Source organism: Pygocentrus nattereri, chromosome 2, assembly GCF_015220715.1.
Source record: "Pygocentrus nattereri isolate fPygNat1 chromosome 2, fPygNat1.pri, whole genome shotgun sequence".
In the NCBI taxonomy this organism is placed as follows: Eukaryota; Metazoa; Chordata; class Actinopteri; order Characiformes; family Serrasalmidae; genus Pygocentrus; species Pygocentrus nattereri.
In genome coordinates, this window is record NC_051212.1 from 50,044,161 (window position 1) to 50,068,820 (window position 24,660).

The window sequence follows — 24,660 nt, forward strand, 5'->3', positions numbered from 1 at the left end:
AGACAAAGTGTTTTATGCCCTGAGATTTACAGTGTGCTTTTTCTTAACCGGTTCTTAAACAGTACATCACAGCAAACCAAGTACCCATCAGCCCCTCCCCTGAACCCCCTCCAACATGAAACCGTTAAGTTAGTGCCAGGCTAACGGTGGTGCACATTAACAGTGGTGTACATTGACTTTCCTACATTGGGTAAAACACTGAGGGCAGCTCTAGTTTAAACTCTGACATTTGAAGCCTGTAATGAGTTTTACTGTGGATGTTTTAGTGTTTCAGTAAATCCTTCAGTAAATACTTCAACTTGAAGCCTCACTCTTAACATTGGAGGAGGCTTTAGTCCAGTACGCTTCACTTTACTTAGAGCGGACTAATACAACTTATGCGCTCTTATAGTTTGTTATGAACAGTACTTATAATATAATATGCTAACAATTCATAATGCATAATAAGCACGGCTATAACGTGTAATGCGTTTTGATAAATATTTATAGTCATGCTTATAATGCCTCATGAATGCATTATAACATGTTATGAATATGTTCATAGATGCTTACAAAGATGACATTCATAGAAAGTGTTACCAAGAAAATCTTACATAGTGCTACTGTAACACTATCCAGACTACAGAGTTGGCTGTAGACTTCATGGAGAAAACTGGCCACTGGGTATCCAATCAACAACACAAATGTAGTAGTAGTGGAATCCACTGACACCATCAAGCTAGACTGGTCTATGAACACTGATGCACTGTTCTCAGAAAGCTCAGGCCTCTCAACACGTAATATTTCATGCTTTGGTGAGCTCGGGGGAAGGAGCATCACCTCACCAGAGGCCCACAGAAACACAAAACAGGTTCAGTTACAGGGCACATTCCAAATTCACTGCAAGTAGAGGCAAACCAGAGGATGATAGCTGCTCCGAACACTGCTCTCCATCCTCTTTATGACCCGATACGGAAGCACGCTTTTAGCTGTCAAATTATTCATCAGAAGTGTGTCTTGTCTTCTTCATTTCTACAGCCATCTGCCTCTGCGTTGACTCTACGACTGCTTCGCCTCTCGGAGTGAAGGAGTGCCGCTGGCCTGAACTGAGTGAGGGAACTGCTGTTGATATTCATATCTATTGATATTTATGAGATATTTATACTAAGACTATTGAACTGTTTCCCCTTGGAGTCAAATAAGATTCAGTATATCTGACTGTATTACAGGTATTCGCATAAAACAACACCTGTGATCAGCATTTTCTGGCCAGTTACAAGGTACTAGACTCCACATGCACTTGAGACTTGAGATCTGGCAAAATGTGCCTTGATGCAACTGCAATAAATCATTCTACAAAACAATCTACATATTTTAGTCTGGGTAAGAAAACAGAGCTTGTGAAACAATAATACCGACTGTGTCCACATCACAGTGAACTTTGTGCTATGCCTTCTCATGAGTATATATCTGGTCCCAAACAGTGGTGGACAGTAACTAAGTAAATGTAACTCATTACTGTACTTAAGGAGGTTTTTTTGTGTATCTGTACTTAAGTTTCTCCGTTCTGGGCGACTTTTTCCTTTCACTCCACGACATTTCAGAGTCTAATATCCGACTTTTTCCTCCTACATTTTGAGAAATCTGTCGTTCCTTTTGGTTTCTGTGTGTATAAAAACGTCACATGTCAAAACGAGAGAAGCGCAAAGCCAGAGCACCAATCAGGGCCCAGCGGTCACTTTGTTTAGAGCTGGTTTTGACCTGTTGGTCATACCGACCCAGTGCAGCACGCGGTTCAACGTCAGCGCAGCAGCGTAAAACTTTGGGAGAGTCTGTTCAACATAAATGATGAACTAACCTAACTTTGTGTAAATAGAGCTCAATATAGAAATATGTCCACATATGCAGTCGAGACTGACGCGGCTTTTTTCTGAATTTCTACAAACACCATTTCATTTTATAGTAAATGAGTTTGGGCTGGTTTATGTTTATGAACGCTTATTACGCTTCCGGTTGCGCTTTCGGTTGCCGATGCTAATTCACGTATTAAACTAAATGCGAGATTTCATGCACGAAATGAATTCTCTTTCAAAGCCACTGAAACCTTGCTAGGAAACTTTCGCTGACAAAAAGCTGGCGTAACTGGGCCTTCGGTGCGAGGTAAACTGAGAGGGATAAATCTTTCTAAAGCTGCCTTTTTAATTAGCCTTGCTGATTTGCACATCGCCGGCCCAGACGTTCGCGCGAAGGCGCCAGAAACTATAACACTTCCGTCACCGATTTCCGACACGATTCATCCGCGTAATAAAGGAGCACAATATGTCCGTAACATATCTGAACTGCAGCCGCTGCATTTCTCTTTCATCGCGTCCCCTCCATCATCAGCCGCTTACGGGCTCCCCGTGATCCATTCGTGATGTCTTTGGACCGCTTCCTGGCCTGGTTTTGTTGGCTAATCTGGTGTGAGGAAAGCAAAGTTGAGCGCGAACAATACAGCATTGTACATCATCCGCGAAAGGAGATTAATGGGGGGAGTGAAGGGGAGGAGTACGTGGGGTAAAGGGGGGCAGTTGCTGGAGCCGCAGCCCAGATAAAGAATTAGCAAATGAAGCTGCCGTGTTTTTTTTTCCTTCTTCCCTGCTCCCGAGCCATCCTTCACGGTAATTTGATTGAGAATGCTCCACGCATACTACAAGACCTACGCTCTTTTCTCTACAGGGGGAAAAGTCTTGTTCCCAGAAATAACAATTCATCTTGGCCGAGCCTGGCTCAGCATATATCTCCGACTTCAGGCTCATCATCGTTATTTTACATCAAAGCGAGCCGCGGCACGGGAGATGGAAACCAAGTATGCGGGGAGGGAGAGGGGAAGAAGTGGGTGGGGGTGGGGTGGGTGGTGGGGTAGGGCCAAGCACTTAAAAATCCTGGGCCGCGTTCCCACACACCAATTAACGTGGTGCCGAGAGGACGCCCAACTCCTTTCACCAAACAGACAAAAGCAGGATTGATGGTGAAGCCTCCTTGTGCATAACCAGGGAGATTTCATGGGCAGAAGAGAGGGAACGAGAGAGAAAGAGAGAGAAAGAAATCAAAAAGGATGATAGATTAGGGTGAAGGGCCTATTCCTTCTTTCCGTTTTCTTCGTTCCCTTCTTCCAAATCTGTCAGCCATGTGAACAGGAGATAGAGAATTATCACCTGTCACACCACAGCACTTCCTTTTCCCGATATGTCGAGTATTCCCAGTAGCGCTCTAAACATATTGTAGAGGTGTTTTGTTTCTCTGGGCTTCGACGTGAAAGAATCGGTAGCGCTTTGCTTTACAGACAGTTATAAGCAAGTAATAATATGGTAATAACATGCTAACAAGGTGTAATAACCTAAAAATGACATTTTCCAAAGGTGTTACCCAAGGAGGAGTTAGTAATAACAGCGGTACACTGTAAAAAAAATTGTTGTAAATTTACAGTAAAATTTTAACAGCAAGGTACTGTAATTCTGTTTCACAGTATTTTACCGTTCAAAGCAATGCATTGTGGGATACGCCAAATGTTCGAACAAACATACAGTATATTACTGCTTTTTAATGGATGATTCAGCGGGAGAGCGGCGTAACGCAGCACTCCTCTTTGATCTGGAACGTGAGCGCGTCACATTTTTTCTGAGATTGCCTCAGACTGCCAGCTAACGGTGAGTAAAATATAAAGTAAATAAAAATAAATAAAAGTATTTTTGGAATGGTCTGGCATTTTTTTGAAAAGCGTGCCATTTTGCGACCGCTTGCCAGCTTGCTGATTTGCCCGCTTTTGGGACTTTAGTTGGCTTCTTAGTCTGCTGCAGGTGTGGTTTGACGACGCTGCACTGGTTATTTACTACTAAATATTAGATCTGTATTTTTAGAAGATGCACATTTAAACACTGTGGCCTGCGCTGAACATTAAAGGGTGTGTGCACATGCATACATTAATCTTTCCGTTAGACAGCTAGCTAGGTTAGCGAAGTCAAGAACTGTTCATTCATACAGAGCCAGTGCAAAACCAGGCTCTGCTGTTGTGGGCATTTTGGCACGATATTAGGTTAAGTAAGGTAACGTTAATGCCCTGTAAAGTGCCTAACTAGTTTTTGGACAACAGTTCAGTTAAACTTGTTGGATATAGCTTAACGTTTTTAAGATTTGCTTTTCCGTTTATTACTTAACATTAGCTAATTTCTTTCTCACAGCAGTTAAAATGAACATTTAGTCTCTACATGTATTTAATGTCAGAGCCAGTAGTTTAAAACCAGGTGTTTAGATGTCACATTAAAGACGGCAAAGTAGTATGTTGTCCTTTAGTCAATGTAACAAAACGTTCTCTGTGATATCAACATTTGGCAGTTTGATCTTTTTCTTTAACACAGGTAGGCGAATGTGGTGTTAGGAGTCTTGCCCAAGGACTCTTATTGGTGTAGTGTAGGGTGTTTACCCAAGTAGGGATTGAACCCCGGTCTACAGCGTAGAAGGCAGAGGTGTTAACCACTACACTGATTGAAGCTGTAGTACAGAGGCATGGTTCAAACTCTTGTAAACCTACTTCATCTCAAGCTGACAATGAACAATTAGAGGCTATTATTGCTGAGGACATTTTTGCTGAAGAGATGCCAAATGTCCCAGATAAGCCAGATGAAGCTGTTTTTAGACAGACCAGCTTTATTCTATCTCAAATTGCAAGCCAAGTCGTTACTTCCGTCTTCAGTCATTCAGACAATTATTGAAGATTATCAGACTATTCATGATGTAATCCAGTCAAATCTTTTTCATAAATTGACTGAAAAGTTGACTCAAGTTGGAATTTTGGAATGTGAGATTAACCAAATCACTGATGTACTTAAATCAGAAGCTCTGCTCAGTCAGTGCAACACAGTGCTGAAGACAGACCAGAGGAGGAGGACCATATTCAAGGAACGTTTCAGGTATGTTGAGCCAAAGCCAGTACACCTCGGAAAAAATGACTTGGGTAAGGAATGGTATTTTCAGTATATTCCAGTCAAAGACACATTGGAGTCACTCTTTAACTGTGTGTCAGAGAGCAACGTGAGAAAATTCATTCCCAAAGGCAGATAAAAGATGTTTTTCAGGATATTAGGGATGGGAGCAATATGACAGAGAATTCCCACTTGAAAGCTAATGCAGAGTCTTTGAGATTGATACTGTATCAAGATTCTTTCAAAGTGGCCAATCCAATCCCACAAGACTCTAGCTGTTTATATGACGCTTGGAGATATTTTGCCCCATAATAGATCCACCATAGCTTGTGCTATTATGTAAAGAGCAGGATTTTAAATGCTTTGGTCAGAACCTAGTTATTGGCAAATTGGTGGATGATCTGAGGTGTATAGAAGAACCTGGTTTAACATTACCTGATGGACAGGTCCGTAAAGGCATTTTAGGGTCTCACAGCATCGGTGGCTTTGTTGAGAACTTCAGTTTTGCAGGTATTGTGACAGATCGTAATACATTTCAAGCTACACCCTATTCAAAGGGCTCACTTAGAACAGCTGAAGCTTATAAGCAGAATGTGGAAAATGTAAGGTTGTCTAGTATGAACTCTGAATGTGGTGTGAAGTTTGGTTCCGTTTTCAATAATCTCTCACATGGTCATGTTTGTCATGGATTGCCACCTTGCTTAGTCCATGATCTCTTTGAAGGTGTAGTGTCCTCTGATGTTGCCTTATACATCAGCCGTACAGTGGCAGAGAAGCACTTACAACACCTACGTCTTGTTAAACCAGCGTATTAGTGATTTTAAACATTTTATCCTAAATACACCTTAATTGAGGTATTGATGTAGGTTAAAAGAAGTGCTGGTGATGTAGTTGTACTGAAAGTATTTGGACTATTTGATATTTAAGAAAATTTTTTTTTTTTATTATTGTCTATTCTCGTCTATTATTTTCAGGCTCCAATGAGGATGGGCCAAACCGGGATGAAAATCCAAGAAAGAATTTTCAGTTGCTGTTGCGCTTATTGTTGGTGTGAGTAGGCAACTCACACTAACTCACACGAAGTGTTTGAGCTCTTGTTTTTTTCTCCAGTAAAGGTTGTATTTTTTTTTTTGGTATCAAATGTTTTCATGCTGTATTTTTATTTTATTCCAGATTCAAAGCCTGGAAAATGTGTCACTGTAGATACATGATTTAAATAAAATAAAGCAGAACTGTGAAGTTAAGAGTTTTTGAGTCATGTCATATCTTGGTGCCAGTTATTTGCCTTGAATATGTGTACATTAACAGCCTCTTAAAGTTACTATCCATCCATCCATCCATCCATCCATCCACTAAGCCGTTTCTCCCTCAGGGTCGTGGGGGGGGTGCTGGAGCCTATCCCAGCGGTCTTCGGGCGGAAGGCAGGATACACCCTGGACAGGTCGCCAGTCCATCGCAGGGCAGACAGACAGACAGACACAGTCACTCACACCCAGGGGTAATTTAGCATGTCCAATCTGCCTGACTTTGGACTGTGGGAGGAAACCGGAGAACCCGGAGGAAACCCACGCAGACACGGGGAGAACATGCAAACTCCATACAGAGAGGACCCTGATCACCCGGCCAGGGAATCGAACCCAGGCCCTCCTCGCTGTGAGGCGACAGCGCTACCCACCGTGCTACCGTGCCGCCCTTTACTAGATTATGTAAAATTACAATAATGCCCAGACAGTAAAGTGCTGTAAAAGGCAAGCCAATAAACTAATTATACTGTAATAAGGTAATACAGTAGCACAATGTAAATTTAAATTAGAAACTGTAAATTAACAGTATTGTACTGGCGTCTGTGCTGCCAGAAATTTACCGTAGAATCTACAGTAGGAAAATAAACAGTAGTCAAGAAAATACAGTAATTTTACTGTAATGCAATAATACAGTATCAAGCTGTAAATTAAATCTACAGTATCTACTGTTAATTTACAGTACTGTACTGGCATCTGTGCTGCCAGTAATGTACTGTAAAATGTACAGAGAAATTTTTACAGTGTAGCATGCTGATAATAAAATGGTAAAATAATGTTAACAAGCTATATTAGGGCTAAAAATGACCTGCTCATTTTATAATAGTTAATAAATAAGACGTGAATAATTGTAGTGGTAATAACATGAGAGATAATGGTAACAATCCTTAATTACCCATTATTAAAGTGTTAATGAAGGGGTAAGTTGTCCACCTCTTCCAGCATCATAACTTCTTCATGAACATATCACCCCAGGTCTTTCTTTTGCTGCTGAAATGATGTGATATCAGTGCTTTGAGACACTAATTTGCTTGTTTCTGTCTCTATTTCTTATCTGTTGTGTCTTTAAATGGTCAAACACAATATGATGTACAGATGCAGTTACAGGCTGTAATTACAGTAAATTTAAATTATACTGGAGCTGTAAAATGACCTTCCTTTCTCTTGTATCTCATTTACTGCGTCTCACATGAGGCAGTTCATCAAAATAATGTGGCTAATTGCACTCAATTGATGACCAAGTTACTGAATTATAATCACTCTTGGTGGCACTTTTACATGAAGGCTTATAAAGAGACAAATGTATTTACTCAGGAACGATGAGGTAGATATACTGAGACATGTACAGAATCAGGCCTGGAAACACAACAAGTTCCTGTGTTTCCTGTTCAAACACTGTTACTCTGTTATAAAGCACAGATCTGGAAAAAGGCTCAGAAATGAGTTCAGTTCAGAACTCATACACACTGTAAATAACTTTATATGACACTGTTTATCTTTCTTTAACTTATCTTCACTTATTATCACAAACAACTAGAAAATGAGCACTCATTGTAGGTCAGCGCAATGAGAAATCATCATTTGATTGCCAACATGTTACCACTGCACTTACTAATTTAGTATTTTGTAATACATTGAGACTTTGCATGCAACTTTTAGATTAGTACAATTTGTTACCATATTATTACTATATCATTACAATGTTATTACCATGTAATTGCCCACGTATAACAATCTGTATCAAATTATCAAATTATTCTCACCATAATTATATTCTTCATTTATATCAGAGTTCATGCTAATGTTAAAGTATGAATCTTTCATCGCTTTAATTTAAAACAGCAATACGTTTAAATTAAATGAGTTTTTGTTCAAATTGAAAGACGTAGTGTTACGGACTCTGTGTGCGCACTGCTCTGGGCTAGCCTGTAAAGCCTGAAACAATCATTGAAATATCAGAGATCTTGACGTGTGTCTGCATATTCACATCACAAACAGAGGCTCAGAAAAAGGCCCAGCTCCACGTTTAGGTCCCAAAATCAAAATCAACATTATAGTGATGAACATATGAAGACAAAAGTAGATAGTAGTAGTAAATGTAAAAGTAGTGAGCAAGCAAGCAAAATTTATTTACATAGCGCTTTGCACAACCGATGTTGTCACAAAGCAGCTTTACAGAACAATCAGTATTACAGAAAGAAAAGAAAAGAAAACCCAGGTCCAAGTCCCCATGAGCGTCGCCAGCGGCAATGGTGGCAAGGAAAAACTCCCTAAAGAGGAAGAAACCTTGAGAGGAACCAAGACTCAGAAAGGGAACCAAGACTCAGAAAGGGAACCCATCCTCCTCTGGTCGACCCCGGATAGCAAACATTATTAGTATAAAGTATTATAGAAAATAAAATAAAAAATAAAAGCAGTGGTTAACTTGATTAATTTATGATTATGCAGCAGCATCTGAGGGTGAGGACTGCACAGCGTTGTAAAGAAAGACGTTCAGGTGGTGTAGTAGTAGTAGTAGTAAATGTAAAAGTAGTAGTGGTAGTAGCAGTAAATGTAAAAGTAGTAGTACATGTAAAAGTAGTAGTAAATGTAAAAGTAGTAGTAGTAGTAAATGTAAAAGTAGTAGTAGTAGCAGTAAATGTAAAAGTAGTAGTAGTAGCAGTAAATGTAAAAGTAGTAGTAGTAGTAGTAAATGTAAAAGTAGTAGTAGTAGTAAATGTAAAAGTAGTAGTAGTAGCAGTAAATGTAAAGGTAGTATTAGTAGCAGTAAATGTAAAAGTAGTAGTACATGTAAAAGTAGTAGTAGTAGTAAATGTAAAAGTAGTAGTAGTAGCAGTAAATGTAAAAGTAGTAGTAGTAGTAGTAGTAGTAGTAAATGTAAAAGTAGTAGTAGTAGCAGTAAATGTAAAAGTAGTAGTAGTAGTAAATGTAAAAGTAGTAGTAGTAGCAGTAAATGTAAAGGTAGTATTAGTAGCAGTAAATGTAAAAGTAGTAGTAGTAGTAGTAGTAAATGTAAAAGTAGTAGTAGTAGCAGTAAATGTAAAAGTAGTAGTAGTAGTAGTAAATGTAAAAGTAGTAGTAGTAAATGTAAAAGTAGTAGTACATGTAAAAGTAGTAGTAGTAGTAAATGTAAAAGTAGTAGTAGTAGTAGTAGTAAATGTAAAAGTAGTAGTAGTAGCAGTAAATGTAAAAGTAGTAGTAGTAGCAGTAAAAGTAAAAGTAGTAGTAGTAGTAGTAGTAAATGTAAAAGTAGTAGTAGTAGTAGTAGTAGTAGTAGTAAATGTAAAAGTAGTAGTAGTAGCAGTAAATGTAAAAGTAGTAGTAGTAGCAGTAAAAGTAAAAGTAGTAGTTGTAGTAGTAGTAGTAGTAGTAAATGTAAAGGTAGTATTAGTAGCAGTAAATGTAAAAGTAGTAGTAGTAGCAGTAAAAGTAAAAGTAGTAGTAGTAGTAGTAGTAGTAGTAAAAGTCATAGTAGTAAATATAAAAGTAGTAGTAGTACATGTAAAAGTAGTAGAAGTAGTAGTAAATGTAAAAGTAGTAGTAGTAGTAAAAAAAAAACTAAACATACATTTGACTGGGAGATGTTTTTGCATACAATGTTACTTTAAATGCCACTTTCTGTTAGTGTAAAGGTGCGTTACATGCTATTTGTGTGATTTTTGTGTCAGGGTGCAGGTTTAGTTAGAGTGTTTTGAGATTGGTCTACCGTCAGGGTGAAGCCTGCGGCTGGTGGTGAATTTTCACTCTAAATCCATTGCTTTGCACATGCCTTCCTGCCCTGGTGTTTCATAAAGAGCATTTGTCATGTTGGAATCATGGCCTCTGGCTCTGACTCATGGTGTCTTACTCAACATCGATCCTAAATGTTTTCAGCTTTATTTGAACTACCAAAAAATCTGCACTTCTCATGCAGGTGGATACAATTTCCTGGGTTTCCGCTAAAAAGCACTCAGCCAAGTGAGCAATAAAGGAAAGGAGAAAAGGTATTAGAGGACATATTTACTGTTACATGCTTCCAAACGATGACCTGCATGGAAACCAAAAAGGATGGAATGGACAGGTGTCTATAGTACCTAGCTCAGGTGGGCTGGGAGCTTGGGTTTAAGGCTCTGGGAATTAGAATGAGAGGCCTAGCATATCAAGCAGACTCATCAGTTTCAGTGCGGTTGCTATGTGCTTGACGCCTGGTGGGAAAGGAAAAGACAGAGAACGGCTTCTTAACGTCACCTTTTCAAGGCTGTCAGTGAGGAGATTAATTCCAGCCATTGTCATTTAATGAGCTGTAGAGAGTTACCTGTCGCAGTGCCTCCTCATTTGCCTCTTTGTGTGAAAAAGTCACTTTGTTTAATTACCCTGTGACTGGCATAGAGGCACACACTCTCAGACAAACACACACACACACAGCTCCTGAATAATCAGCACCCAGGAAGCCTTCCTACATAAATATGGTCTATATAATTGCCCTTTTCCTTCACAGCTCGTCTAGAAGGCAGTGCAGTGCCAGTCATTCTAAGTATCTACAGAAAATAACCAGATTTGTTCTGGTCTTTTTTTCCTTCCAAGGCCAGAAACACTATAGAGATTTCAGCCTTGGGAAGGGCATGATGTGATCTCTTACACAATGGCCGTGTGTCGTCAGTGCAATCGAGATGGCAGGCAGAAAGAAGACCCTGAGATAACACTCAGGTCAGGTCCTATCTGTCACCATAAGAGTGAGAAAAGCTGCAGCTAAATCTGTTCTATATGAGAGCTGCACAGCTATACTCATCCATACTCAGGCACATATGGGCAGGATGCCATACAGTGAGGGGATGGTTACAGCAAGGGGTCCTGTTGGCAAAGCAGCACTGTTCTGCGAAAGGAAGAGCCCTTCATTCATTTAATATCCAGTCAAACAGCCAGTAAGTACAAATTAATAAGATGAATAATCACTGAAAAATGAAACTTGCTAATCAAACAAATAAGCTGATGGTGTTCCCAAAACAAAGGACTGTCCACTCTAGAGTCCAGAACTCAACATCACTCAATATGTTTGCGATTACTTGCATCGTGAGAAGCACATAAAAAACAACCGTCTACGGACGCAGGAGGTGTGGGTGCTGAGGGGGCTGCAACGCCCCCATATTTCAGGACTGCACTGCTAAAAACAGCAATAACAATCCAGAGATCTGAACTTTTTTAATAAGTTAGTAATAAGAACGCAGCAAAGACCCACATGTGTTTGTTTTAGAGAAGTTTGCATTTTTCTATTTTTATTTATTCTTTTTGAAAACCTGCAGTAGATGCACACTAAGTTGTATTTCCATTACAGTGAGCTGCTTCACTTCAACAATAACAACTGGCTGCCTTGAGGGCGCATGGCTAAAGCACAAGCAGCTGGAGGTTAAAAGAAGCAAACTGTAGTACTAGAGGTGAGTTCTGATTTTATAAACCATCATATCTCCCAGTCAGTGCTCCTTCCAGTTAAACCTCACGGTGTGAGTGTGGGAATGGTATAATCGGTCATATCAGTTGTATCAGTCATATCGCGTCATATAATCAACAATCTGATTGGTCACTGCTCAACTCAGTTGCACAAAGTTGCATAAACACAGAGAGCAGAGAGAGGATGTGCATCAGGAATCTGATGTGTCAGTTATATGTATATATTTTGGTCTCTTGCCTCCTTATAGTGCCATATGACATTGTTTGATGCAAATAATAAAAAATAAAAAAATAATGGAAAAAACTGCCCTGCGACGGACTGGCGACCTGTCCAGGGGGTATCCTGCCTTCCGCCCGGTGACTGCTGGGATAGGCTCCAGCACCCCACCACGACCCTGAGGGAGAAGTGGCTTAGAAAGTGCGTGTGTGTGTGTGTGTGTGTGTGTAAAAAAGTTACCTATATACATAATAACGGACAGTCAGTAAAATGTCAGAAAGATATGAGGGTTAGGATTAGGTTTTGGGTTAAGGTTAAGATTAGGGTTAGGTTTAGGGCCAGGGCTAGGGATAGGTTTTGGGTAAGGTAGGGTAAAGTTAGGCTTTGAATAAGGTAGGGTAAGGTTAGGGTTTGGGTAAGGTAGGGTAAGGTTAGTTGTTGGGTAAGGTTGGATAAGGTTAGTTGTTGGGTAAGTTTGGATAAGGTTGGTTGTTGGGTAAGGTTAGTTGTTGGGTAAGGCTGGATAATGTTAGTTGTTGGGTAAGGTAAGTTGTTGGGTAAGGTAGGGTAAGGTTAGTTGTTGGGTAAGGTTGGATAAGGTTAGTTGTTGGGTAAGGTTAGGTTTTGGGTAAGGTTAGTTGTTGGGTAAGGCTGGATAAGGTTAGTTCTTGGGTAAGGTTAGTTGTTGGGTAAGGTTAATTGTTGGGTAAGGTAGGGTAAGGTTAGGTTTTGGGTAAGGTAAGGTTAGTTGGTGGGTAAGATTGGATAAGGTTAGTTGTTGGGTAACGTAGGGTGGGTAAGGTAGGGTAGGGTTAGTTGTTGGGCAAGGTTGGATAAGGTTAGTTGTTGAGTAAGGTTAGGTTTTGGGTAAGGTTAGTTGTTGGGTAAGGTTAGGTTTTGGGTAAGGTTAGGTGTTGGGTAAGGTAGGGTAAGAAACTGTAGTACTAGAGGTGAGTTCTGAAGCCCTAAGTGGCCTAAAACCATTGTTTTTTTACAAAGAAGGTGAAAATAAAAATTTTATGAACCATCATATCTCCCAGTCAGTGCTCCGTCCAGTTAAACCTCACGGTGTGAGTGTGGGAATGGTATAATCGGTCATATCAGTTGTATCAGTCATATCGTGCAATATATCAACAATCTGATTGGTCACTGCTCAGCTCAGTTGCACAAAGTTGCATAAACAGAGAGCAGAGAAGTTGGGTAAGGTTAGGTTTTGGGTAAGGTAGGGTAAGGTTAGTTGTTGGGTAAGGTTAGGTTTTGGGTAAGGTTAGTTGTTGGGTAAGGTTAGGTAAGGTTAGGTTTTGGGTAAGGTTAGTTGTTGGGTAAGGTTAGGTTTTGGGTAAGGTTAGTTGTTGGGTAAGGTTAGGTAAGGTTAGGTTTTGGGTAAGGTAGGGTAAGGTTAGTTGTTGGGTAAGGTTAGGTTTTGGGTAAGGTTAGTTGTTGGGTAAGGTTAGGTAAGGTTAGGTTTTGGGTAAGGTTAGTTGTTGGGTAAGGTTAGGTTTTGGGTAAGGTTAGTTGTTGGGTAAGGTTAGGTAAGGTTAGGTTTTGGGTAAGGTAGGGTAAGGTTAGTTGTTGGGTAAGGTTAGGTTTTGGGTAAGGTTAGTTGTTGGGTAAGGTTAGGTAAGGTTAGGTTTTGGGTAAGGTTAGTTGTTGGGTAAGGTTAGGTTTTGGGTAAGGTTAGGTTTTGGGTAAGGAAGTTAATAAATATACACATTTAGTGTATTCAGAGTGTTACCTAATAATTTTGCATTGGTTAGCTGTCATAATTTCAGCACCCCCCAACTTAAAAACACCTTCCCGCATCCCTACAACCAACTTCTAAGACTTTGAGGGTGTGGAAAAATATCCCACAAATTTCTATGAAAAAATGAAAGGAGGGCTTGCGAATAGAAAGGAAGCTGCAATAAAGGCACAGTGGATATGCTAAATAAAAAAAGAATAAATAAAAAAATGATCTGCTGTAATTTTCCATTAAACATGTTGCTGTCAGAACAAAAACTCCTTTTTCTTTCTTTTTTTTGCAACAAAATGACCCAAAATGACTTGGGCAAAAAGTCTTGCTAAATTGATTCAGATTAAAAGTATGTTTTTGCCTTTTTGCTGGAAAGTTACCATTTTGGAGACACAAGCTTTTGTTCTGTCAGCGACAAAATGTTTTCTGCCTTTTAATTGCCACCAAACAAATAAAACTTGTACTTAATGGCTGTCCTGAAATCAATTAAATAAAGGATGGTCTCTGACATTTGCAAAGTACTGTATACATGAGCAAAATGACACACTGTTAGGATGTAGTTGTACTTGTGTATTTGTGTAATCACAGATTCCCAACCACTGATTGTAACCTGCTTAGCTTCAATTAGCTACAACAACATAGTTCAGATTGCTGCCATAGGATTACAAACTGAAAACTCAAGGTTATGTAGTTTTACAGTCCTACAATGGTTCCACATGGGAAAAAAAGGTTAATTTTCATTGGGATGAACTGGGTCTTAATCAACATTGTAAAGCTTATCCAACCCAGCAATGGCTGCTATGAAAGATTGCATTTGTAAGCGGAGCAGGTCATTCCGCATATTGTCCATCACCCAGAAAATGAATGACAAATCAAAATACCAGTACCTGCATAGGGGACGGGAGCATCTTTGTCCAAGGCTACAAGCGGTGGATCCAGCAAGACAGTGTCCATGTTCTCGGTGATGACTCCATGGTAGGACGTCTCAATCCATGGCTTGTGTTTGTTCACTGGAAGAGAGAGAAAAGGGAAAAAGTAGAGAGTAAGTGTGAATTCTCAACAGATCTTAATTTCCACACAAGCTGTAGGAACTACAGTAGTGCTGCAGCCTTCCAGTAAATACCTGCAGCATTGCTGGTGCAACCCTGCACCATCTCGTGGACTAAGAAACCAGTGGATTACAGTATTCCATTAGCATACCAATGTTACACAGTAAACACATTATAAATATTAATAATCAGTTAAAACATCAAAACCTGGGCCTGTGTGTTGATATTTTCACCCAATATATTGTACAACTTCTACTGATTTCTTCTCCCACTCCTAGTACTTACGGCTGCTTTATCTAACACATGCCCTTGTTCCTTCTGCTGCAGATCTAACCCTTCTGCAAGTCTACAAACAGCATGGTACCAGCCCTTTTATCTGAGAAGACAAAGATCTGGCACAAAAGTAAAGCTTGTGCACCAGACTGAATTTACCAGTAGGTGGTAAAAGGCCCAATCCATTTCTTATTTTAACCCTATCCCTTGTTTTCAAGTGTCACCTTGCTCTTTGGAACTGAGTTACAAGGGGTAGTGGTTGAAATCTCTCCCTACAAAATGGGACAACCCCCAAATAAAAAGAACATTCCTTCATTAACAGCTACTAGCGGTGCTCTATAGGCGACCCTGCCAGTCCGCAGTGACAGCACAGGAGGGTAAAGCAACCTCACTGCTGGGCTTTAGTTACATTTGCTCCAGTACCACCCTGAGGCAGACCTGTGCTGCAGTTCTAGTTATCTAAGAATACCAAAGACAGTAGCTCATCAATTGTGGGTGAAGCAGCTAAACTGTGATATAATAACAAGTTTGTTTTCAAGGACACCTCAGAATTTTGATTTTGAGATATATTGAGGGGGACCAAGAGTTTAATTGGGAGCTCCTGGGCCCCTCAGGACTCCCTCTATTTTGCATCTTACCTGTGACTGTCTTTAATTAGCACCCTGCGATGAACCACCCCAACGCTATAGATCTGAGCAGCTCTGGTTCTTCTTCAGGGCTGTGAATTGTCCCAAGATTTAAGATCTCAAACAATCAAACAAAAAGTGTCAGAATGGCTGAACAGTCTCCACCAGACTCAAGGTTCACTAACTTCCCAAGTGATTAAGCTTCTGGTCTCCAGATGGACTTCTGTCAACTATTTGGGGGAAGTCATGGGCTGGAAGTTGGGGAACCATCCTTGCGACCGGAAGTGCCTGAGCACTGCGGATAGGGCTGGCTACCGCTCCGGGCAAATGCATTCACTGCCCCCTAGTGTGTGTCTTTATTAGTGTGTATGTGGTGTTTCACTGCACAGATGGTTTAGATTGTGGAGGTAAAATTTCCCCACTGTGGGACTAATAAGGGTCTCTTAATTAGATTTCCAAATCTAAACTCCTTGTGTCAGGAATCTTGTGTCGTCCTCCGCCATCATAATGTGAGAACATCATTACATTCAAAGAAGCTTGGAAACCCGTACATGCTGCACCATAGGACTCTCTCCGCAATCGCTCAACAAGCCGACTTGACTGATGCCACCAACAGGCCTCTCAGTCACAAAAGTAAGAACATCCCCACACACTTCTTGAGCTTAACCATAAAGCTTGTCGGCCTACCTTTTTCCAGTGTGGGCATGGCAGCTCAGGTAGATAAGCCTCAATGATTGGGTCTGCTTTGAATTGTACCTTCTAACTTTATTAGAATTTAACCCTGCTGCCCATTTCTCTTCTTCAGTGCCATCTTTACTGAACTTATCACACTGGCCTATACTTTCTCTCAACCTGCAACTACATGCCTGTCAGTATAATCCCTTTCTGCCATTAATTTTCACTCCATTGCTGTTATTTCACTGCTTTATATACATTATCTGTGCATCTACTTCATTTGCAGTTCCAGATTTTCTCAATATTTTATTTTCTAAATCCATTCTATGAATCTTCGTGCCATTTATTAGTATTTATTCCAGCTACTACCAGTAATTTTAGTGGTGAATGATGAATGTTATTAGTTTGGGCCATAAATTTCAAGACAAATCAGAAAATACACCTCTATGACAATGATCATTTATGCTAGCAGCCCTAAGGCATTTCTAGTGTTATATTAGCACTAAGCTATTGGAGATATGCAGAAGTTTTGCAAGAGGTTTGCTACAAACATCATCATCTATTTACCTCGTACCTTCCAAAAACACCTCTATGATAATGCTAATTTATGCTAGCACCCCTAAAGCATTTCTAGTATTATATTAGCACTCAGCTAATGATAGTACGCATGAAAAGTTTTGCAACAGGCTTGCAACAAACATTAACACCTAATTACCTTGTACCTTGTCAAAACACCTCTAAAATAACGCTAGTACCCCTAAAGCATTTCTAGTATTAGATTACAGTGGTGTAAATGAGATATTTTGCAACAAGCTTGCAACAAACATTAACATCTAATTTCCTCGTCCAAACACCAAGAAAATACTGGTAATTTATGATAGAAATCCTAAGGAATATCTAGCATCATATTAACACTAAGCTAATGATGGTGCATAGGTGAAGTTTTGCAACAACCTTGCAACAAACATTTAAACATCTAACAAATGACCGAAAACTTACACTCCAATTCACAGTTAGGAATGTATCAGAGGCTTCCAGAAGGCCTATAGACGGTGTGGTTGGTTAGTGTAGTGGTTAACACCTCTGCCTTCTATGCTGTAGACTGGGGTTCAATCCCCACCTGGGTAAGCCCACTACACCAATAAGAGTCCTTGGGCAAGACTCCTAACACCAACTTCGCCTACCTGTGTAAAATGATCAAACTGTAAGTCGCTCTGGACAAGAGCGTCAGCTAAATGCCATGAATGAATGTAGAAGAGGCCTCAAACTATCGGCCCTCTAAGGCACATCTAGCCCTCTAGACAACTTGATATGGCTTGTCACATAATTTATCCTTTCATCCGGCCCACAAATCAGCTTTCATTTTCATTTTTCTGCGGCTAAATATTTACATCTGGAAGGTAAATTGCATCACCACCATACACTGAGGCTAGAAGCCAACATAAGCTGTACAAAATCAGCATTGGCTGATACTTACATTGTTAAAAGCATAAATAAAGTGATGCATGTAAGAGCAACCACTCAAGCAAAACCCTGATGCAGCATGTACGCTGCACACTGAGTGGGTGCGACTGTAATTTAACTCTCACTAACTAAGCTATGATTATAATTGAGACTGATAGTTCAATCTAAATGGATGAATTGATGACAAAGCAGCAGATACAGCAAGACGGCATGAAGAAATAAATGGAATTGTCAAACGAATCTACTGAGAATGCAGAACGAACAGGCTCATAGTATCTTCACTCACGTCAGCAGGATTGCCCGTACTATCATAATAAGCCCCGTATTATTCTGCTGATAAATGTACAGTTACTTGCTTCATAAAACACTAAAGCTTTGATTAAACACTCTGTATTTACATAGATGTAATCCTTTGAGCCGCATTGTACGCCCCCCCCCACCACCACCCTTAGAGAAGACCATCAGGCTAGTGACCCCCAGATAACTTGAGCCCCCAGCTTAGAGCTGTTTTTTCTTACAAAATAAATGGGTCCCAATCATTCAAAAATCAAATCATGATTGGGTGATTTAGCTGCCAGGTCCTTATAATGTTAGTGGTGAACCTTACAGGCCTTCTGTCTGGCTCCTGAAGTCCTAAACAGCGGGTGAGCTCACTTTACTTCTACCTAGATACTTCCATTTAATTCCTTTGTTTGCAACCAAAACTTAAAGAAATGCGTGTTTTTGACCTTTTTAGTCCCTAGAAATCAGCCTCAAAGACCCTGAGGGTTGACCATTTACTGGCCACACTCTCAGAAAAAAAAGGTACTACACTGTTACTGGGAAGGAACCCCTTGCATTTCTATATACTATATAGAAGTATATACCATGTTCCACCGCAATCATATTACTTTCATTACAAGTTCAATGAATCCAATATACCTTGTCTTGACTCCAAAAACTCCAGGTTTTTCCAGGTTCTGAATAAATTAAATTGGACACAATAAAGCCAGTGATGCACCTATGAAGGTACATTTACATTATATGTTCCCTTAACAAAATGTACCCTTGATCCTGACAGTGGCTGTTTGCATGCTGAGACTATATCCATCAGGCTGCTTTTCCTTCAAGAAATATATAATACATGAACTTGTAACATCTAAAGCAATACCAGGTATGTATCCAAATTCTCAGACAAAACTCTCAAGGTTGAGTTTCTTTCCAATAACTCTTAATGAACGACAAAACAAATAGGGAGGCTAAAAATACAGAATACAGAGGGAAGCAAAATTCAATAATCCTAAAAAATCTTACAAGGCTATATCAATAAGCTGGTGCTGCACAGAGGGACCCTATCCTCACAGAAAGCACATCTTCCTCCCTCTCCAACTTGTATCCCAGGGCAACACTGGCATTTGTCTTAGTCAGAGCTCTGCTCTGTTCTTGGGGCTTTTCAGTGGCTGCAGAATAGGTAGATACAATGTAACGAGGTGCTGATCAATGGTCGCATGGCACAGCTAACACAAGTGCAAGCTGCTATTCACAGGCGGAAAAAACAAGCCAGCAATAGGCTGAATAGTTATCTGGCTGGGTTTTATGTGTCTTCTACCGAATGTTTGTTCTGCTTGAGAAATCACTTGCCCTGCTACTATTCAAATCACTTGAATCTGTGTTCTGGGCTGGAACAACAAACCAGAATTTCCTATCTATAGTGTCTCAACAGCGATTTGTCTTTTTGTGGACTTGCATACACTTTGGCACTGATTCAGCAGTGCTAATATATCTTTGTTTGCTGGAGAACTGTAGGTTCAAATCCCACTTAACATATAAACCTCACACTGTAATAACTAAGTATCATTTTTTCAGTACTTCAAAAGCTTCTCCAGCTCCATTCAGTCTTAGAAGTTGGTTGCATTTTCACCTTCTGAATATCCAGGTAAACCTAATTACAAGCAGACTCATCAGTCCAGAAAACCTTATTTAATGTCTCATTTCCGCAACTGTGTAGTGCTCTGGTGCAAATGTTCATTTTTTGTCCGTTTTCTTTTCTTAGGAATAGCTTCTTGACAGCTACATGTTCTTTCAGACCCATAGCATTGAAACTGGTATCTGAGGTGAGTCTGGACAGTTGCTTGTGTGAATCTTAGGCCATGTTCAAACAACAGGTAAAAGTGGCCCAAATCTGACATTGTCACCAAATCTGATTTCTGTGTTTGGCTGTTCACGCTATCTTATAAATGTGACATTAGTCTGAACAGATCATGCTCAGAAGAACAATGCTTCACGTGGCGTGCCTATCCGGAGGTAACCAGGTAACCACAGGAGCGATCATGAAGCTTCACTGACCGACAGCTGGGCTCATCACCCAGAATGTGTTCCAGCTCGGCATAGAAAAAGGCATGTAATTCAGCCACGGTCACTTCTTTGGTTCATGTCCTCATTCTTTAAACTTTGCTTTTAACCGTTCTTTGATGTTTCAGCTCCGCTCTCTGGCCTCGCCCGGCCACTTCTTTCGGAGCGTCTTCAAACACCGAGCAGTTGCGATAATTCTCTTCAAATTTTTTGGGACAGAAGCATCAGCCTAAATATTTTTTAGGTCTTCACAGCGCAAAATTATGGCGACTTTGGAGTTGGGTTGACTTAAAATGTAGCGTGAATTCCAATCTGGCTGTTCCAACTGAGTTGCATTGCTGCAGATCAGATAAGGATCAGATTTCAGTTCCACATATGAAAGCGTCTCAAATTGAATTGAAAATGTCAAGATTCATTGTGTACCTGCTGTTCACACTGACGAACAGACACACATCTGTGGGAAATATGAGGAAGAAAATCAGATTTGGGCCACTTTTACCTGCTGTGTAAACACAGCCTCCACACCCACGACTGATTCAGGTCTCATCTGGCGGAGGGACTCATTATCGCTGGTTTGCTTTCACGGGCAAGAATTCTACCCAAACCATGAATTGGTTGCACTATTCCATACATCACTTTTCTATGAGCAGGTCTGCAGAATGCTTTTCACGGGCTTCATCCATTTGCTGCTTTTTATTATTTTCTATGTATACCAACGCAAGAGCACCTGCAAACCCAGACCTGGAAGAAGGTTTTTAGCCATACAGACCATCATAAAGTGATGCGGTGAGTCAAAGCAGTCATTTTACAAAATGAACCAATCAAGTAACCCCACACGTGGAGCAGACCGTGGATAGCTTCCATGCATGCAGCGAACTGCACCAGAGTTTGCTGGAATTGAGCAAATTTACCAAACTCACGGAGCAGTCATGGGTCTGGAAAAAACATTAGTGTCACAACACCCTTAATGTCACGGAGAACTTTGAGAGCAGCTTTTGATGGGAGGACGCAGCTGCAACTAATTGGCTGTGAGATTGACAGGACGGATGTGTTAAAGTGGCAATAGGCTGCACAAAAGACTGGACGAATTAATGGATGGATGTGATATTATCCTTAGTGTTGGAGACGTGATTTTCTGTGTTCTGCTTTTTTCCGGATGCTTAAAAAAAGAATAACTTGAACTTGAACTTCAAGACAAAGTTTAAGTAACAGAAAGACTGAACAGTTGTGGTGGCTATACTGTTAATATACATGTTCCTTACCATTGGGCTCCAAAGAAAAAGGCTTTTGGTTGAACAGTTTGGTCCTACTTTATATTAAGGTCGCTAATAACTGTGTAGTTACACATTAATAACATATGCAACAAACCTGTAACTACTAATACTTTAAGCAATGTTAGATGGATTACTGAAGTACAGCCTGTGTAATTGCACATGTGTAACAACTTCAGCTTGCCTTGTAATTATATTCATTTATATTCAAGTAATTTTTACATAATATTACATTATTTTTACATAATTACTGTGGAATAACCATGTTGTAACAAGGTAACCTACTCACATCACATGACCACTCTAATTGCATTGTACCTATGTAATGGCTGGAATTGAGGCACATGTGTAACTACATAAAGTGCACTCCTGTAATCCATCTGTAATAGTGACTAAAAAATTAGTAGTTACATTGTTACATGTGTTTACTTGTAGCTACACAGTTATTAGAGACACTTTAAGGTGGAAGGGGAACATTCAAACACAAAGATGGAGAAGAAGAAGCTAACGTCTGCCAGGAAACAGTACTGAGAAACGGACAGTAGGTGGGATCACAGGTCGAAATCTGAACAAGAACCTGGTAAATGGGTTGAGGAGCCTGAATGTAATTGTTGCACCATTTAAGGTGGAATGGGCAAATTTCGAACGAGAAATGGTACGTATGATACCGGTTGACCAGTCAGTTACATCAACAGTTCAACTGCCAATGTTTAAAGAATACCAGACCTCTGACCTCTGATTTGGAACTAGATAACCTACCACCCCCGGCTTTCGCATTAATCGCCACCATCCCAGAACTTCGAACAGGCACTTCATCAGATTCTGTTCACAGGTGGGTTTTTTTCCCATGTTTTTCAGATATTCTCACTCATTCTGATGCCCACTGCCAACTCACCCATATGTGACCTTGAGCCCTCTACAAAGAAACAGTGAAGAGTGCTATTGAAAGGCTCTCTAAATCAAGAGCAAGAACTTTTAGATTAAATGGATACAAAGAGTTTTGCTCAAGGGAACAGTGACGGTACACAGATATTAAAACCTGGACATCACCAGCATTTAATCTGACTTTGTGAAAAGAGCTTGTTATAAAGTAATTGACAAAAGGCCTTTCAACACTGTCCCGCTGATACCTTTTAGACCTTACCTTGTTGGTCCACCTTGTAGAAGTAAAGTCAGAGCCAATAGCTCATCTGTTGGTGCACAGTTTCTGTTGGTCATCCCCTAGTCGCTGCCGACAAGACGCTGTTGGCTTGATATTTGGGGGGTGGACTATTCTCAGTCCAGCAGGGACACTGGGGTGTTTAAAAAGACACTGCTGTGTCTGATCCACCCGCACTCACCCCAACATTCCACCGACACGTCATCAATGTTGCTGCAGTGCTGAGAAGGATGCACCACCCATATAATTCCTACTCTGTGGTGGTCCTTTGGCGGTACTGACCATTGAAGAACAGGGTGATAAAGTATGCAGAGAAACAGACGGACTACAGCCTGTAACTAGAACTACAAAGTGGACCTATATGGTAGGTGGAGCTGATAAAATGGCCAATGAGTGTAGAAATAAGTGGTTTAAATCATCTGGCTGATCAGTGTATAACTACATTTTCTGTAGGTGCTCCACAAAACACAGAATAAAGAAGCATGCAAAGCAAAACAGAAAAAAAAAGCAGACAAAGCACAAAATAAGCATGAACTCTGTAACATAGTCAGCTAGCCTGGCCGAGCAAGAGGAGTAATGGACTTTTAGATTAGTAGTGACGATCCAGTGCTCTCAGACAGAGCCGCCCGACATCCGACCAAGCAATTAATGATAGAACAAATGAAACAATTTCACAGTGTCCAAAGACCGTCCGGATGAGCGCTGCATCGGCCAGCTCTCATTGGGAGAAAGTTCCTAGAAGCTTAGTGTGTCCTCATAACCCTTAAATAATCCTAGGCTAGGGCACAGATTGTCTTATTCAGATGGCCACGCGATTAGTGCAGCTGGCGGTCCTGCTTTTCAATTTCTCTCTCTTTGTCTTTCTGTCTCGTTCCGGTGGGCTCGCATGCACACGCCGTCACACACGGTCTGCTGCACTGTTCTTGCTGTAAGATCAGCATGAAGGACGGTGTGTGTGTCGGTCTGCATCAGTCCCGTGCTGCAGTGTGAGCATGCCTATTGGCAGCCAGGGTAAAACATACCAGACACAATTCAGAGACCATCCTCCAATTTATTTAATCTCCAGAACAGGTTGTTCATTTTTAAGTAGATATTACTGTGGAGATTAGACAGACATCCACTTGCATAACGGAGGGGAAAGTCAAGCGAAAAAAGAGGAATTTTTCAAACGGGTGTTCACAGAAATAATAGAAAATTCTGGGAAAATGGGATTCCTAACAACCACCCGCAAAACCTGGTAAACCACCAAAGTGAGCTGTGTGAGGACAACGCAATGAGTTGGAAAGGAGGCGAAGAAAAAAAAAAACATTTGCAAACCAAAATAAGAAGCTGTTGGTGCTCTCAGAACAATGGACTGACCACCCCAGAGTCCAGACCTCAACATCACTGAATGGGACTATTTGGATAGCGAGAAGCAGAAAAATACTAAACCGACTTCTTCGACTAAACTTTGGAAGTTTGGGAAACAGATTTCTTTGAAAAACTGGAAAAAATTGAAGCTGTAATAAAAAGTAAATACTAAAAACTTGATGACATTTAGTTGTTGAGGTTGCTGTGTAATTTTCTGTTAATGACCCCTGACACTTAAGGCTGAAGGGTGGTCTCAAACTTGTGCGTTACTGTACCTCATTTGATTCGCTTACGATTCTTCAGCATCAGGAATTCAGACTTCACTGCAATTTCACTCAAATTCACGCAATTCCTTTGTATTTTTATACAAAATTCTAAATTGCACCAAACATGACTAGAAGAACTAGAGTGGAATATAAACAATAAAAATACATCAAGTTTTCCCCCCAAAAAAGCTTAAGAAACTGGTTTGAATTTTAGTTTGGTTAAAAATATGTGCAGACGTCACTGAATATTATAATCATTTTTGATTAATACTGGCCTGAACTTCGCTTTACAGGCTTTGAATGCTCATTCTGAACAATCAGTCTTATCATCATCTCATAATCTAACGTGTTTCCACTGATTTCTGGGGAATCTTGGCTCTTTTAGCTTTAAAGGCCTTGTAAATAAATGCAAATAACAACTGAACTGAATTCAATTTGAATTTCAATTGAAATGGAAATGTGGTCAAACTTAGCTGTCATTGCTTGGTAGCTCCCAACCAACAACAGACACAACTCAAGCTCAAATAAGCAAACATCACTCACCGCTGCCCCCTAAAGGAGTTATGGCACAAAATTAGAATT

At 40.3% G+C, this 24,660-nt stretch overlaps 1 protein-coding gene across 1 annotated transcript in view; it reads right to left on the reverse strand.

Annotated features, from left to right (window-relative positions):
* clstn2 (calsyntenin 2) overlaps window positions 1-24,660 on the reverse strand; it is a 398,921-nt gene that overhangs the window by 222,320 nt on the left and 151,941 nt on the right. The window contains exon 2 of the mRNA XM_017723092.2: window positions 14,502-14,624. Coding sequence (XP_017578581.1) covers window positions 14,502-14,624 — 123 coding nt within the window. The remainder of the gene's footprint in view (window positions 1-14,501; window positions 14,625-24,660) is intronic.